The sequence below is a fragment of the Xenopus laevis genome, chromosome 6L, assembly GCF_017654675.1.
Source record: "Xenopus laevis strain J_2021 chromosome 6L, Xenopus_laevis_v10.1, whole genome shotgun sequence".
NCBI lineage: Eukaryota > Metazoa > Chordata > Amphibia > Anura > Pipidae > Xenopus > Xenopus laevis.
The window spans coordinates 64630435-64648942 of NC_054381.1; the positions used below are offsets into that span (position 1 = coordinate 64630435).

General features: G+C 38.1%; 1 protein-coding gene across 1 annotated transcript in view; it reads right to left on the reverse strand.

Annotated features, from left to right (window-relative positions):
• Nucleotides 1–18508, reverse strand: part of itga9.L (integrin subunit alpha 9 L homeolog) — a 212458-nt gene that overhangs the window by 57071 nt on the left and 136879 nt on the right. The window contains exon 18 of the mRNA XM_018267579.2: nt 8880–9030. Coding sequence (XP_018123068.1) covers nt 8880–9030 — 151 coding nt within the window. The remainder of the gene's footprint in view (nt 1–8879; nt 9031–18508) is intronic.

Sequence of the window (18508 nt, forward strand, 5' to 3'; positions counted from 1 at the left end):
CGTTTTTCTTACACAACTGGAAACATCTTGATCTATTTTTAGATCTTTCAGAATTTATATTTTAAGTGATAAGTGCAGCAACACCCAAAATCAAGTTACCTTTCCTCTTCCTGATTGAATATTAAGTAAAAATGTCAAAATGACAATAATCAGTTTTCTATTTGTATCTATTATTGACATTCTTCTTCGTCATTCCTGTCCAAAACCTCAGCTGTAAAGGGTCATTTTGAGAAAAGTTTTGCCTTAAGCATGATATAAGATTACAGCATTACCATATCAGGGTCTCTCATGGAAGAATGCCAATTGAATTTCTGGAGTTAGGACCTTGCAAGCATTTGAACTAAAGGGAATGGCATGTAAGGGGGGAGGGGTTATGTAGTAACATGGAAAAATGTTGCCCCTTTCCATCAACCCATAAATATCAGCTGAGCAATGAATAGAAAGAATAATGCATACAGTAATAGCTACATACCCTGGATCTAAAGGTGGCCATACACGGGCCGATAAAAGCTGCCGACAGACCAAGTCGGCAGCTTATTGGCCCGTGTATGGGGGCCCCCGACGGGCTTCCCCGATCGAGATCTGGCCGAAAGTCGGCCAGATCTCGATCGGATGGGGTTAAAAATCCCGTCGGATCGCGGCCGCATCTGTTCGTTGATGCGGTCCCGCGATCCGACCGCCCGTTTGGCGAACGCTAGGATCCGATCGTTGGGCCCTAGGGCCCACGATCGGATCAGCCCGATATTGCCCACCTCAAGGTGGGCATATCGGAGGGAGATCCGCTCGTTTGGCGACATCGCCAAACGAGCGGATCTATCCGTGTATGGCCACCTTAAGACAGTGACTTTACCAACAGACCACTATGTTTTACTAAATATTATATTCTTTAATGGTACATTCATTTGGTATTGCCAAAGTTTATTTAAAATTATCCATATGATAAACAGCGATTCTTTTCTAATATGGCCCTGTACCCCAAATGTTTTACCACTAAATTGTTTTGAGTACAGGGGTATACCTAGGCAGTCATTGTTTCTTGGTACACATAGGGGTCTTCAAGATATGTCTGGAATTTTCCAATCCAAAAAGTGAATTCATTATCTAGAGGGTTATTTATCAATAGGGATGGGTGAATTTGACCTGATTCATCAAAAATTCGCTGTCAAAAATTTTTTGTCGCGTGGCGAAATTTTTTTGACACGCGTCTTTTTATTTTGACGTACATACAAGTCTATGTGCGTCATTTTTTCAGCGAAACAAGGTGGAAAAATTCGCCCATCCCTATTTATCAAAGGTCAAGGTGATTTTTCGAGTTTTCGAGAGTATTTTTAAATTTTTCAAAACTCAAATTTTCGTGTTAAAAAAACCTCACATTTTTTGAGATTCATTATACCCCGTGCCTGGAAATAGCTTGAATCCAAAAATACTCCAGCTAAAACCTGTCAAGGTCATGTAGAATTCAATGGCAGAGGTCCCTTGAACCATTTGAAGGTGTTAGTAGCCTTCATGATGTTTGGGGTTTTTTCAGTGGGGTTCGCTCGAAAACTCGATTAATTCAAGCATTTTGAGGTTTTCTTCGCAGAAAAATCAATTAATTTGAGTTTTCAGGTTTTTCATCCTGAATTCTCTGATTTTTCCATTTGAGTTTTTTCTTAAATCAGAAAACATTCGAGTTGTGCATTCATTTGAGGTATAAAAAAACCTCACAAACCTCTAAAACTGGACCCCCCTAGTGTAACAAATATAATACGTACAGGGTTATTTATCAAAGATCGAGATTTAGAGGTTTGTGAGGTTTTTTATACCTCAAACTCACACTTGTTTTCTCATTTAAGAAAAAACTCAAATGAATCAAGTTTTTGGGGAAAAAAACTTGAATTGTTAAAATTAATTGAGTGAAACCCACCGAAAAAGAAACAATCATGAAGGCTACAAACATCTTCAAATGTTTGAAGGGACCGCTACCATTGACTTTTACATGACCTTGTAAAAGTCTTAGCTGGAGCACTTTCGGATTCAAACTATTTCCAGGTTGGGGGTAAATAAATGTAAAATTTTTTTTAGTTTATTCAACCTGAAAAGTTGAGTTTTGACTGAAGAATACCCTCGAAAATTTTTCAGGTAAAAAATCAACTCTACTTTTGATAAATAACCCCCATAATCAACCTTAATTTTAGAGGAATGCTTATATGCTATAATGAAAATATATTTTATACTAGTAAAAAACATTACTCCTTATTTCACTAATTTATTTGACAGAAGGATTCCATAGCTGCAAATAAAATCAAGGAATCTGAACTGGATAGATGTTTATGTGCAAACCACATAATCTCTCTTATTTATAGTTCATAATTAGATGACACTTTTTCTGAATATTCTCAAAAATAAAATGTGAAATCCTAATGATGTGCTCCACTCTTCAAGGCGACAGGTGTAGGATTGATCTGGAGAAGATAACTTACAACATACTACATTTATATTGTTGTATACAAATAAAAAAATATTAGTTATACATTGGAGTTTATAATATTGGTGCAGGCAAAGACCTAGTAAAAAGCTGGTCCTTTCAACAAACTTGCAGCAGCACTTTAAAACACCAACTGTTTTGCTATTGCCCATAAAGGGGCAGTATACCTATCCAACACGAGTGCAATGAAAAAGGCTTGTGCTGCACATACTATACATGTTATACAGATATACTATATTTTATATTCTGAATAATGGCCTTCTGCTTCTCTGTACAACAAAAAAGTCACAACGAAGGGGGAAAGGAGGGTTTTGTTTAATGGTAATCTAATGATCTCCCTCACAAGGATCAAATATGGAGTAGGTTCATTTTCTGCTTCATGTTTAGCTCAAGAAATTAAACAAAAGTCATAGTTTTTTTTGTGACTGAAACAATAGACAAAAAGTATGTTCAGCACCAGTCCTATTGATTGAACATATGTTGAACAAGAGATATACTGCCCCTTTAATTAAATTACTGTATAGCTTGTGTTTGACACATTTCAGAATATTAAAAGCCGCATAAACCACTGAGGCCTATATGAAAAGAAGGGGTAACTGTATGAGTAAAACCTTGCTAGCTCTATCCAAAATCAACATCATTCTTGTAGCTGTTGTTGACCTTTCATTGAAAGAAGCATATTTTAAACTAGAACGTTTATTTGTTTTTGTCAATGGAAACATACGGCTTGCATTATGTATGCTGGAAGATCAAAAATCATGCACGCATTTACATTAACAGACTACAGATCAGCCCAGCGACAGGCACAAATCAAAATTCTTAATTAGTGACCATAATAACTTTACAAACAAGTCATCTACACAATTTGACAACTGTGGTGAGGATATAGTAACAGCTCTCTGTGTCCTTTGTCATGTGAGGACAAGACTTATGAACAAGTGCTGACAATGTCTGGTAACAATTAAGTTGCCATAAATGTGGACATTAAATTTGAAGTGTTATTAGACCACTTGTACCATATTACTCTTTATGGGTCTCAAGGTCTGTATCACAGAGCCAGTGTACATTGGGCATTTTGCTTTGTATATGTATACTTTTATGCTATAACCATGCTAGCATGTTTGTGGCTATTTTTATCAGCTTTTAGTTTTTTAATTTCTTTCATGTCCAGTTTAGCAGCATTTGGTTTATTTACACAGCTCACTATGACCATATAGAATGTAATTACAACCTGTGGATCAAGAATGGCCCCTAGTAAGTGAAGTCTGTAATTACAATTACAGATTATCAGTATTTCCAGGGTTGCTTTGCATCACTGATTATTTTGCACCTATTTTTGTGTGATCTGCAATTTACATTAGTAAATGAGCCCTCAGGACTGTGCGCATGACATATACATTTGTGGCCAGTTAGCTGGCTCAAACGTTTCCTTTCAGGCTCAGCTGTAGGGCAGCATTCTACCTATAGTGATTTTCCTATTGCTTAGCCTTAGCTTAAGCCTTAAAAGGGAACTATCTCAAAAAATGAAAATGTAATATAAACTTGGATTATATGTTGCACAAATAATAAATACCCAAGGATGCATCCCTTAGTGCTCATTCCTGGATCATTTGAGCCCCCAGCGCTCTGCACTGAGCAGCGGATGAAAATCAGGAGGCAAAGCTTGCAGGTCCCTCTTAAATGGATTGCTGACTAATGTTCCAAAATGGAGTGCAAAAGAAAAAGAAAATGGCCAAACGTGGCCTTTTTGTTTTACACATCACACACTACATGGGGCTTTGTACACAACCCCTAACTTGTTTTTTCGTTTTGCCAAATGGATGGAAAATTTGGTGCCATATTTACACTGGAATTCTGGGGTAAATGCTGTATTATGGGAGAAAGCATGGTAAATTGCATCCAAAAACTGTACTATGCACTGCATTTGTAAATGAATTCTCTACTCTCGAAACCACGGCACCATACACAATTCCCTGCTCAGAACTGTATCATAATTATTTCTAATGGCTCTTTTTGGAATTAAATAACTGAACTTGTTATACATGTCCTCAAGAGGGATATAAATGAGCTGGAGAGAGTGCAGAGACGTGCAACTAAATTGGTTAGATGTGTGGAAGACTTAAATTATGTGGGTAGACTGTCAAGGTTGGGGTTGTTTTCTCTGGAAAAAAGGCGCTTGCGAGGGGACATGATTACACTTTACAAGTACATTAGAGGACATTATAGACAAATAGCAGGGGACCTTTTTACCCATAAAGTTTATCACCGTACCAGAGGCCACCCCTTTAGACTAGAAGAAAAGAACTTTCATTTGAAGCAACGTAGGGGGTTCTTCACAGTCAGGACAGTGAGGTTGTGGAATGCACTGCCGGGTGATGTTGTGCTGATTCTGTTAATGCCTTTAAGAATGGCTTGGATGATTTTTTGGACAGACATAATATCAAAGGCTATTGTGATACTAAGCTCTATAGTTACTATAGGTATGGGTATATAGAATTTAATTAAAAGTAGGGAGGACTTTGTCTTTTTTCAACCCAATTTAACTATGTAACTAATTTAACTATGTATTTCATGAATATTAATAAAGACTTGTTTGCTACACAACATGATTATTGGCATGATCAAATTGCTCAGCCCACAGACCATGCAACTGCCATGGGGTAAATATGGATAGATAGGTTACAATTATTCATTTATTTTTGCAAAACAAATAAATAGTTAAATTATGTAAGGGATTGTAAAGAGATGTTATTTTTTTGTAGGTTGGGTTTTAAGTCATTAGATCCCTACTTAGAATCAGACATACTGGCAGTATGCAACACTGCAATGATACTACAGGTATGGGATCCATTATACGGAAACATGTTAAAGAAAAGAAAGCCCATAGTTACGGAAAGGTAGACTCAATTTTATACAAATAATCCAAATTTTTAAAAATTATTTTCTTTTTCTCTGTAATAATAAAACAGTACATTGTACTTGTTACAAATTAAGATATAACAAATCCTTATTGGAAGCAAAACCAGCCTATTGGGTTTATTTAATGGTTACATGATTTTCTGTAGGCTTGAGCTAAGAAGATCCAAAATAGGAAAGAAAACCAAAAGTACAGATCATTCTGGATTAGGTCCCACATATGTACTACAATATATTCATTTTCATCATGTTCTTTCAGAAGTAAACAGTCAGGGTTGTGGCTGCCATGCAAAAGGATGGCGTTATAAAATGTATGCCCCTAGGTGTAGTGTGGTTAAGCAATTCTCTATTATATATAACGAGAAAAGCTTCTGCTGGTAGGCAAAACATTTGTAAACTTTTTTTAATAACTTGGAATTAACACGAATGGTTACATTTATCTGCAATCATTATTAAATGTTTGGATCTGGATCAATAGCTTAATAATTTCTCTTTAAATGTTGCTGCACTGGAGCATTTTTCAACTGTTACAGAGTCATGAAATGTGTCATTTAACATCAAACACTATTTCTCCATTGCATCTTATCAACTGCTTCAAATTCAGTTCTGGCTTTTCCAATTCCACAAAAAATACTTTTTCAACTTAATTTTATTCACAGGGTCAAATAATTTAATTTACTTGCTGCAGCTCAAGCCTGAAGCATCATTTATCACTTTCATTTCAGTCATAAGTCCAGGTTCAATTCAGTGAGACAATGTCATCCCATGTTTATCACCTAAAAAATCATGGACAAGATTCAATTCGAATAGAAAAAACTTTGCTCCAAATCCAATTCAAGTTTTTGCCCATATACTTCAATAGAGTTCTCACTTAATAAACAGTGAGATAAGTTTTTCTGAACCGCATTGCATCTCAAATTGAATATTGTCCATGAGTTTTCATAACCTTTTTCTCAACTGTACTGAACTGAATGCATGAGTATGAGTACACATAGAGGCACTGTAATTGGTGCTTATTTCTATCAATAGATCGCATTTATTTAAGTATTGTTCCACTTGTGAAATTGTAATATTTATTTGCAAAAAAGGGCTTCTCTGTTTGTCTGTCATTGTCCCAAGCAATGATTTCAATCATTTCAGTGGGTTAGAGTAATTGTACCTTGTTTAAAATATGTATTTTCTTTTTAAATTAAAACTTGAATTTGACTGGTTTGGGTCGTATAGCAAATGTATGCCTAAACATTCTGTTATGTCTTTACTAGCACCTTCTCCCTTTAAATATATTTGGAATTTATTCTGCTGAATAGATTGAATTTGTTGGATTAGACACTGCACATAGCTGTTTAAACAAGGTTTTATAAGAGAGGCTTTAAAATAAACGAAAGTTAAAAATAAAGTTTAAAATAAACAAATGTGCAGACCTGGCTGCCATATCAAACTGTACTATATTTACTCCTAATTACAGCATGCTACTAAAAAAATGATTATGGCGGGCATTTATGAAACACTGCTTGTACAAGCTATGTGATATTAGTATGCCTTGGCATGTCAGTTTATAAGTGTCATTTAAGTGGACCCAGGATGGAAGTGCCAGGGCTTATAAAAGGACAAGTTAGGGAATGGATAGGGGATTGGAGGTGGGTACCTAGGCACCTTGTCTGCCCCTCATGAATACAGCATTGAGAAACACAGGCAACACTGTATTCATGGGAGCAGCCACAGGTCTTTGTGCTCAGAAACAAAGCGTAGATAAATGGGGTATTTCAAGAAGAGAGGAAGGCAGTGTGCAATGTCCAACAAATAATAAATGGAGGATTGTACACAGATTTCCTAGTCATAAATTACCCCTTATAGCTGTTCATCTTATATGTAGGTAAAATTACTAAAATGCCAGGATATGAAATAGATAGTAATAATGAGGTTGCCTTCTCTTTATCAGTTAGTACAAATCATGATCAGGAAGCCATACAATGCAAATTGTGTTTACATATTAATATATATATATATATATTAAGTTGAGCAGTCAAATTTTTTTCATTGATGAATTACATACTGTACATAATGAAAACCATGCTTTATTTGTTTGATATTATTTTCATTATCAGTGTTCTTAACATGTTATCCTACCCTCAAATAATTAGGGGTTCATTGCCCTGTCAAAGAAAGTCTGTAGCATTCAAAGCTTGAGAAGAGACAATCTAAAATCGTCTCTACACCCTGTTGACTTGAAATATTATTCAGGACCAGTACTTTGCACAATTCATAGTGCAGGTATGGGATCCATTATCCAGTTATCCAGAAAGCTCAGAATTACGGGAAGGGCATCTCCCATAGACTCCATTGTAAAAATAAAAATTCAAATTTTTAAAAATGATTTCCCCTTTCTCTGTAATAATAAAAGGGTGCCTTGTACTTGATCCCAACTACGATATAATTTATCATTAAAACAATCCCACTGGTTTTATGTGGGGGCAGATTTACTAAGGTTCGAATTTCGAGGGTTAAAAAACCCTCGAATTTGACCCTCTAAGTAAAATCCTTCGAATATCGATTGAACGATCGAATAAAAATTGTTCAAACGATTCGAATGATTTTAAGCGATCAATCAAAGTATTTTTATTCAACCACAAAAAACTTAGAAAAGTGCTGGGGAAGGCCGCCATAGGCTAACATTGAACCTTGGTAGGTTTAAAGTGGCGAAGTATGTAGTCGAAGTATTTTTTAAAGAGACAGTGGGGCTCATTTATCAACACTGGGCAGATTTGCCCATGGGCAGTTTACCTATAGCAACCAATCAGTGATTAGCTTTTTGAAGCCAGCTGCAAGTAGAACACTGATTGCAGAAATTTGATTGGTTGCCATGGGTTACTGCCCATGGGCAAATTTTCCCAGTGTTGATAAATGACCCCCAGTACTTCGAATGGTCTAACGATTTTTACTTTGAATCGTTCGAATCATTCGATTCGATCGAATTCGATCAAATTTGACCCATTCAATGGTCGAAGTACCCAAAAAAATACTTCGAAATTTGAATTTTTTTTATCATTCGAATCCTTCACTCGAGCTTAGTAAATCTGCCCCTTAATGTTTAAATAATTTTTAGTAGATTTAAGGTATGGAGATCCAAATTACAGTAAGATCCCTTATCCGGTAAAAAAAACATTCTGGGTAACAGATCCCATACCTGTTCTGATATACAGAACTTTTTAGTTTAGTTGGCATTTCTTGAAGATGCTTAATTTAAGAGTTATTTCCATTGAAAATTAGTTCTGGTAAATGTTTAAACTCTTCAATACCATCTTTAACCTGGCACATGGTCAATCATATCCACTGAAGTAGAAGTTGGAGTAAATAAAATAGAAAAAAGACAATGCAACCTCTTTAAAGAATAATCGAGTTTGCTGAATTTAACATTAGAGTCTAAATATAACCAGCAATATTTTATAATAGTATACACAAAATGCACAGCTTGACAAATGTAATCAAGTTATCTTACCTCTTGCCACATTTTAATGAAGTACAATTCACTTGAAAAATTGAAGAAGACGTTTGTATCGTATGCATCATCACCGTAGTTGGATACTGAGATATTAAGGGAAATATTCTTTACAGCTCCCAACGCCAAGTAAGGGGTTTTGCTATCAAAGCTGCAAAATAAAAAAAGTGCTTGATTTTTAACTCTATATCTTAATTTCTCAAGTGTGAATGTATAAGAACAGTATTTTGATTCTAAATGCAATGGCTTGAGTTAAGTTTTCAATCTGGCATTCCAAAACAAAATAATGCACTTCACAATTCACATAATTTAATTTTCTTTTTTCTCAATTGACTCAAAAATCCATAGAATAAATAGATAAAACTCACCCAATCGAGTGTGTGATTGGGTAAGTTTTATCTATTTATTCTATGGTTGTTAATGGATTTTATAGTCTCGTTAATAGTCTTAAGTGGAGACCGAAACGTTGGCCTGACACAACCTTTTTAATGTAATTTATTAAGAATGGACTTTTTAAACTTTTGAAAAAAAGTACCTGGTGTGCAACCATTTTTATTCTTGCCTGGGTGCGTGCCACCAGTACACATATGATCCTCCAATGAAGAAGCCACACTCACAGGTCTTGTGAGTGTGGCTTCTTCATTGGAGGATTATATACATATATATATATATATATATATATATATATATATATATATATATATATATATATATATATATATATATATATATATATACATAAAACAAATCACATTTTTAAAAATATAATTTGCTTTTGTGATAATAAAACAGTACCATGTACTTGAGCCCAACTAAGCTGCATGAATCCACATTTCTGGCAAAACAATTCTATTTAGTTTATTTATTGTTTAAATGATTTTTAGTAATTCTAAGGTATGGTGTTCCAAATTATGGAAAGATCCCTTATCCAGAAAACCCCAGGTCCCAAGCACTCCTGAAAATAGATCCTTTACCAATTGAATAGTTGCTTAGAATTAGCCATTCTACAACATACTAAAAATTAACTTAAAGGCGAACCACCCCTTTAACTGTTTAAGATGGGAATGTCTGTGCAAAAAATTTGAAAAAAAACTTTGGTATAATGAAAGCAAACATACTTCTAAGCAACTTTCCAATATACACTGGATTTTAAAGTATTTTTTGTAAATGTAATGGAGATTGAAAGCTTTGTCTGTCTTTGAGAATTCCTACACATTGATTCCCATGCTGGAATGAGTTGATAAATAAATTGTTAAATTAAAAAGGATTGTGATGTTTTTACAAGTGGTATTCATCAGTTCCACTTGTAAAAAGATATGGCAATCAAATATAATGGTAGTTACTGGGCAAATCATTTGATTTGATGCAGTCATTCGCTAAATATATATTGCAATGTCAATCTTAATACATGAGGAGGTTTAAGTGTTAATTCGGGTTATAATGTGAGCTATCCTCTAGTATCATCATGTGAGTGAGAAGCTATCCTCTAGTATCATCATGTGATGTGGGAGTGAGAAGATCTCTACTGGTCTCCTCTAATGAAGCGCCCAATGCATGAAACACGTTAAGTCACTGCACCAATAAAATGTTATAGGTGAGTTACTGCACAACATGCATGTTTGATTCCTACTGGCCTCAGATAGTTATGAGTATACCCTAGTGACCTAGTGCATAAAAAGTAAGAGGGAGTCATTTTCTGTGGATGGAGTTTGAGTTTGAAGCAGTGAAGGAAAATATTTTATTGGAAATTTGGAATAAGGGCTTTAGTAAGAGACTATTTATTGATATTGCACAAATAGGTTAGCAAGAGCAGTCCTGTGTGAGTATGGGGTATTTCCTGCAAGACTGTCCAGCTAGTGATATGATCATGGGTTACACTGCGACTCAAACTTCAGGATCAGGGCCTTCGCTAAGTGGAAGTTTCCCATAAAGGTGTAGTGGAACTACAACTCTCAGGCTACCGTATAGCAAAAATAGGAATGATTGGATGCCAGGAGGTTCTTATAGTAAAACAAAAAGGAGAGTTTATTAGTCCAAGACAATGACCACAGGTTTACTTACATAGGTTTGAGGTATTAGCAGATATAACATCAGATGTTGGTAGAACAGGTAGATGACACAGCATGCAGTCAAAGAATACATCAATTCCCTCAGGCAGATATACCTCAAAGTGGTCCGGATCCCATCCAGTGGAGTGGTCAGAGAGAAGGAGTCTAAGCCTGAACCCTATCCACTGTGGTCCCTTCACTAACGACAATCAAGAAACCTTTGGGAAGCTACTCCCTGCTACAGATCCTTGATGGAGCACACAACTGTTCTTTCTAGTTAAGCTCTCTATCTTACTCTCCTAGAGAGTACAGAACTATCCTGTTCTAGCTAAACCTCGTTCACGGGGTTCCCTGGTCCCCAACTCAGTCACTAAAGATACAGGTCCCTTTAGGACAAATGGCTTAACTGGACCTTGGTGTACCCAGGCTCAATGAGAACAACCAGTTGATCAGGACACCAGCAGCCAAAGAGGAAGATCCACCCCTTTCCAAACACTATATTAAAGTGTGGTAGGAAGTTGTCATTACACCTCTTGGCCAATAACACTGGATATGCAAATATAACTAGATACATGGGCTTTTGTCCAGCATCTAGGGAAACGTAATTTAAGAGGTATAATAAAAGGATTGCATGAATGAGAAATATGGCTCCCACAACATGCAATGCAATGGCCAAATTTAAACATAACTCTAATTATATAATTAAAAAAGACTTACTTTCACAGACTTTTGGAATCAATAAAATGAATGATGCCATAAATTAGTGAGGCTCATATAACAGATCAGAGGGAAAAGCCATGTATGCTCACTATAGCAGTACTCCTTTGTTCTTCTTACTGTAATACACATTATCACAGATATCCTCCCCCACTGACTTCATTATAATGGAAAGCTTTATTCGCAGACCTGGTCCAAATCAGTTTCATCTGTTAAGGCTTGTGTTTCATGCCATATTACTATTAAAGCTAAAGAAAATAGTAGAATGTGTAATACTTAGCATGGATGCTTAGTTCATTCTAAAGGGGACACATGGAAGTAATCAATCTTGTACAGAATGAAGAAGACAAGAACTGCTGGGGTCCCTGTAAGAAGTGACATTGACAAGCTGAATGCCATTATATACTGTTAATGTAGTGATTGTATGTGCACAGCATACCGGTTGGCTTTGGCATCTGCTATAAATCTCCCAAGCTGGCTGCAAAGTCATAAAGTGGTTTAGTTTATTTCATTACACAACTTTCTATAATACCAGATACATAAACACTTATTTCTCAACAATAATTCGGAATTGGTGCTACTTAATAAGTTTTATAAGCTAAATGCCAGAGCAAATTTGAATTATTAAACACTAATGTTTGCAAGTATTGGCAAGGTGTGTAATTTAACCCTAACACTGTTCTTCTTCCAATGTGGTGTAATTTATACAATGCACTAAATGCATAACAGGCGGACTGTATATAGGAGAGACTGGGCAAAGTCTGAGAAAGAGAAATACACACCAACGATTCACTGTAACCAATAAAAAACTGGATACACCAATAGGAAATTATTTCATTGAAAGGTATCACTTTTATATCACTTTGTTGTTTTTTATTTCAAAACGGTTGCCCTGTAACTCCTACCGCTGTAATACCACTCATGCCACCTTTAAATAACTCTTACTTCAATCTCCTGTGCTCAGAACTGTCAAGCCCCCTTTTTGGTGAATGTCTTTTTATCTATTCTGCCATTTCCCCACAAAATAAAATTTTTTAAGGTAACTTTTATTATGTTATAGAAGAATTCTAAGCATCTTTTCAATAGGTTTTTCAATATTTTTTTTTATAGTTTTATAGTTATTTGTCTTTTTCTTCTGACTCTTTGCAGCTTTTAAATGGGCGTCGCTGACTTCCTTATAAAAAGCAAATGCTCTGTAAGGCTACAAATGTATTGTTTACTTTTTATTACTGATCCTTCAATTCAGATCCTCTCCTATTCATAGTCTCTTATTCAAATCAATGCATGATTGCTAGGGTAATTTGGGCCCTAGTTACCAGATTGCTTAAAATGCAAATTGAAGAGCTGCTGAATAAAAAGCTACATAACTCAAAAACCTTCAATAATAAAAATGAAAACAAATTGCAATTTATCTCAGAATATCACTCTCTACATCATACCAAGGGGCAAATTTACTAAAGGGGAAGTGACTAACGTTTGCAAAAATTGTCAGCAAGACGTCATTTCAGTACTTCTCTGACGTAACTTCGCTAGCGAAGGAGACTCTTTCCTGGCCATCCCCCCGTCGACATGGAAATATATACTTATGGGTAATCTCCTACTGCTTCCCAGCCTGGACAGAAGAAATGGTTAATCTTTAAACCCCATAAAGCCCACCCCTTCCTATTCCTCCTCAGTCTTTTCTTCTGTCCCAGCCTAGGATGCAGTAGGAGATTGTTCCCTCTGTATCTCAGGCAGGAAATCGTACTCACATCAGATGACCAGATACAGTTCTTAGGAGATTCTCTGTATCTGAAGCCCCTATCCTGTATGGCAACGGCGTTGTCTGGAAGGGGAGGCACGGCAGGGCTTGAAGTTTGCCGCATTCGCGGCTCCGAGTTGCGCTGGTTAGCGCGATGACGTCATTATTCAGCGACGCCTAGGATTTAAATGTCTGGCGCCAAGTATCAGCGCCGCTGCTGTTGTTGCCGTTTTTTTGCCGCACATGCAAGATGGATCCAGCTGCCCCTAAGAGAGCCCCTTCCAAGATGTTAATGTGAGTACCTTCCGCATTGGATTTCAAAAAGAATCTCCCCTAAACCGTGGCTTATACTGTGCCCTTATTTTTATAGTGCCCCTGCTCCTGAAGAGCCCAGTAAGAAGAGGGACAAACAGGATGCTGATAGGAAATGTCGGGCATGTGATAATTTGGCTATGAAGAATAAAAGATTCTGCCAAGACTGCTTTGATGAATACCTCTCTAGGCAGGTTAACCCTTCGGTGGCCAGAGAGTCCTTGCAGGATATGCCTGTTCCTTCTACTTCTGCCGCTGTGCCTGATCAGCAATCTTTGATGTCTTGGATTAAAGATGCAGTGTCACAAGGTCTTAAAGAGACAGTACTCTCTACCCCAGACTTATCCGTATTTAATAGAGAATCCTCTATTCAAGAAATTCTATCAGATATCAGTTCTTCAACTGATGAGGAAAATGCTGAGGATGAAATTTCAGTATTTGACCAAAAGCATCTAGGTCCACTTATTAAAGCTATCAGGCGTACTTTAAATCTGGAGGATCCAGGTCAGCCTTCTACCTCCCTCCTTTTCTCCAAAAAAGCGAAAATGGCTTTCCCTATTCATAAAGAGGTGCAAGATTTAATCCATCTAGAATGGGAAAAGATTTCTAGAAGAATTCCAGCCGAGAAAAAGATTGAGAAATTATACCCTTTTTTGGATGATATTCAAGATATTTTGAATACCCCTCCTTCGGTTGATGCTCCGGTAGCAAGGCTATCACGGAAGACCGCGTTACCCATAGATGATATATCAGCTTTTAAGCATCCTATGGATCGCCGCATGGAAACTGAATTAAAGAGGTGTTATGTGTCGGCTGGAGCAGCCTGTAAGCCTTCTATAGCACTAGTGTCGGTTACTAAGGCACTCTCCTTGTGGGCGGAGAATTTAGAGCAGGCGGTTAAAGATCGGATTCCCAGAGAAAAGATTTTGGAAGGTCTTGAAGACTTCAGATTGGCTTCTAATTTTTGCCTTCAAGCATCTCTGGACTTAGTACAGTTGTCTGCTCGCTCAATGTCTTTTGCTGTAGCAGCTCGAAGAGCCCTCTGGGTAAGGTCTTGGGTTGCGGACACCGCTTCCAAGAATTCACTCTGTAAGATGCCCTATGAGGGTAAGAAGTTATTCGGCAAGGCCTTAGATGATATTATTTCAAAATCCTCAGGAGGTAAGAGTACCTTTTTGCCGCAAAGTAGAAGGTTTCGTGAAAACTTTAAGAGGAGGCCAGAAAATTCCTTTCGAAGAAGGGAGGATTCTAGAGGATTCAAGTTCGGAAGAGATTTTAAAACCTCAACTTGGCGCTCAGGTCAGACATCTTTCAGGTCCAAGGTCAGGCCTCCGAGATCCCCAAGGTCTTCCTCAAAGGCTCAATGACGGTCTCTCTACCCATCCTCCTGTGGGAGCAAGGCTTTTAGCTTTTCAAGGAGTATGGGCCAAGGAATGCTCAGACGCGTGGGTAGTCGCTACAATTCAAAGGGGCTACCTTTTGGAATTTTCTTTAAAACCTACCTTAGACCATTTCGTTGTCACAGACGTACCCAGGGATCCAGAAGAAAAAGAATTTCTTTTTCATTATGTTCGACAACTGTTGATGAAACAAGCAGTTGCAAGAGTTCCTTTTCAGGAGAAGAAAACAGGATTTTATTCTCCTCTTTTTCTAGTCTCCAAGGCCACAGGAGATTTACGTCCAATTCTGGATCTCCGAAGAATAAACGAATTTCTGAAATATCAACCGTTCAAGATGGAAACGTTATCAACCATAAAAGCAGTTATTCAGCCAGGAGATTGGCTAGCATCCTTGGATCTAAAGGATGCCTACCTTCATGTGCCCATTGCTGTAGAGCATCAAAAATATTTACGGTTTTGTCTAAACGACCAACACTATCAATTCCGATGTCTTCCGTTTGGGCTAGCAACATCGCCCAGAACCTTTACCAAGATCTTGGTAGTAGTAATAGCCAAATTAAGACAAGAGAAGATAGAGATCTATCACTATCTGGACGACTTACTTCTTGTAGCCCGAGATCCGAAGATGTTATCTGTCAACCTTCAGAGAACCAAAGTAGTGCTGGAGAAATTTGGCTGGATCATAAACACTGCCAAGAGTCAGCTGGTACCAGTTCAGAGGATGATCTATTTGGGCGCTCAAATAGATACAATTCTGGGTATGGTGTCTCTTCCGTTACTGAAGATCCGACATTTAGTTCTGCAGGTGAGTCAATTCCTGGAGAATTCCTACACATCAGCAAGGAAATTCATGAGTCTCTTAGGTCTCCTCACCTCGACAATAGGTTTGGTGAAGTGGGCCAAGTGGAGGATGAGACCAGTTCAGCTTTCGTTCCTCAAGCAGTGGAATCCTGTTGTACAGGATTGGTCTCGATCAATTCGAATCACCAGGGAATGCCGACAATGCCTTGCTTGGTGGAGAGTTCCCAGCAACCTTCGGAAGGGATTTCCTCTCGAGGAACCAGTTTGGTTGGAAATATTTACGGATGCTTCCGGTCTAGGTTGGGGAGCTCACCTTCTGGATCTTTATGCTCAGGGAGTTTGGAGCAAAGATCTCTCCAAGACTCCATCCAATATCTTGGAGATCAGGGCAGTTTTTCAAGCACTTCAGGCATTCGAGAAGATCATTCTCGGTTCCTCGGTGAAGATCAGGTCGGACAATGTCTCAACCGTGGCATATATCAAAGGCCAGGGAGGAACGAGGAGCAAGATTCTTTTCAGAGAGACGGCACCGATCATGCAGTGGGCTCAGACTCACCTCCAGAACCTTACTGCTCAACACATTCCGGGTGTTCAGAATTTATGGGTGGACTGTCTGAGTCGTCACCATTTACCGAAAGGAGAATGGGAGCTGAAGCAGGAAATTTTTCTCTGGATAACATCTATTTGGGGTTGCCCACAGATAGACCTGATGGCGACAGATCACAATGCCAAACTTCCGATATTCTTTTCCAGAGCCCCTTGTCCAGGAGCAGCAGCATTGGATGCCTTCTCCCAAGATTGGGAGAATCTCTTTGCTTATGTATTTCCCCCAATACCGGTAATACTGAGAGTCTTACGGAAGATTTCATATACGAGAATGGAAGCAATAGCAATTCTCCCCAATTGGCCCAGGAGACCCTGGTATCCTCTGTTGAGGCGCTTATCAATTGCGGATCCATTACCAATCCCTCAGACCAAAGACCTGCTACTTCAGGGCACCTGGAAACATCCCAACCCAGTCTGTCTCAATCTAACGGCTTGGAGATTGAGAGGACGATATTGAAGGAATACGGCTGTTCTAATTCAGTCATTGAAACCCTTATTAGGTCCAGGAAGAATAATACCAATTCAAAGTATCACAAGGTTTGGAGAACCTTTAATTCCTGGGCTACAAATAAATGCCTCGATCCTTTTAAACCTACTGTTGCAATTATATTAGAATTTCTTCAAGAAGGTCTTCAGAAGGGATTAAGCCTTAGCACCTTGAAAGGCCAGGTTTCAGCTCTGTCAGCGGTTCTGGGGAGGAGATGGTCCAAGGAGCCATTAATACAGAGGTTCTTTCAGGGAGTTAAGAGAATTCGACCTCCAACTAGACCTATTTGTCCTACTTGGGATCTTCCACTAGTGCTGAAAGCACTGTCGACTAAACCCTTTGAACCTCTGGAACAAGTATCACTATTGTTACTTACCTTAAAAACTTTCCTTTTGGTCGCTATTACATCAGCCCGTAGAATTTCCGAACTTCAAGCTCTTTCAGTAGATCCGCCTTACACCATTTTTCATGAAAAGAAGGTGCACCTTCGACCAGTTTTCAATTTCCTTCCTAAGGTTGTGACTAAATTTCACATCAATGAGCCAATTATTTTACCTTCATTTGAAAACCCTACATCTTCTCAAAAGAGAGATTTATCGCTGGATGTTAAGAGATGTTTGGAAATATACATCAAAAGAACAGAGAGTTTCAGAAAGTCAAGAATGCTTTTTGTTATTCCCGCCGGGAAAAGGAAAGGAGAACAAGCCGCTAAATCACCTCTAAGCTCATGGATAGTCAAGGCTATATCAAGGGCATATAAGGAGCAGGGCAGCTCTCTACCTAAAGGAGTTAAAGCTCATTCGGTTCGTGCTGTAGCAGCCTCTTGGGCAGTGGAGGCAGGAGTCTCACCTGAAGAGATATGTCGAGCAGCGACCTGGGTTACGCCCAATACATTCATTAGGCATTACAGATTGGATGTGATGTCTTTTTCGCAAGCCCAATTTGGGCAATCTATACTTTCTTCTGCCTCTTCTGTATAATAAATTAAGCAGCATTATATCCCGCCCCTGTTTTTATTCTTGATTGCTTGGGTATAACCCATAAGTATATATTTCCATGTCGACGGGGGGATGGCCAGGAAAAGAGAAAATTGATTAATACCTACCGGAATTTTCTTTTCCTGGCCATCCTCCCCGTCGACATGCCCGCCCTATTGTGACTTTATAATTGACTGAGGAGGAATAGGAAGGGGTGGGCTTTATGGGGTTTAAAGATTAACCATTTCTTCTGTCCAGGCTGGGAAGCAGTAGGAGATTACCCATAAGTATATATTTCCATGTCGACGGGGAAGATGGCCAGGAAAAGAAAATTCCGGTAGGTATTAATCAATTTTCTCTTATCTCTACTTTGCACTCTTATGCCAGGCAACGTTATTTCTCAAATTCACAAAGATGCACATTTTACTGAATGCTACCTGTTCCAACAGACTCGCCAGCTCAGACCAGGTGAAGTGCAATGGAATGTATAGGGCTTCTTCAATTTTTAGCTGAAAAATTTTCTAAGTCCCAAAAAACGCT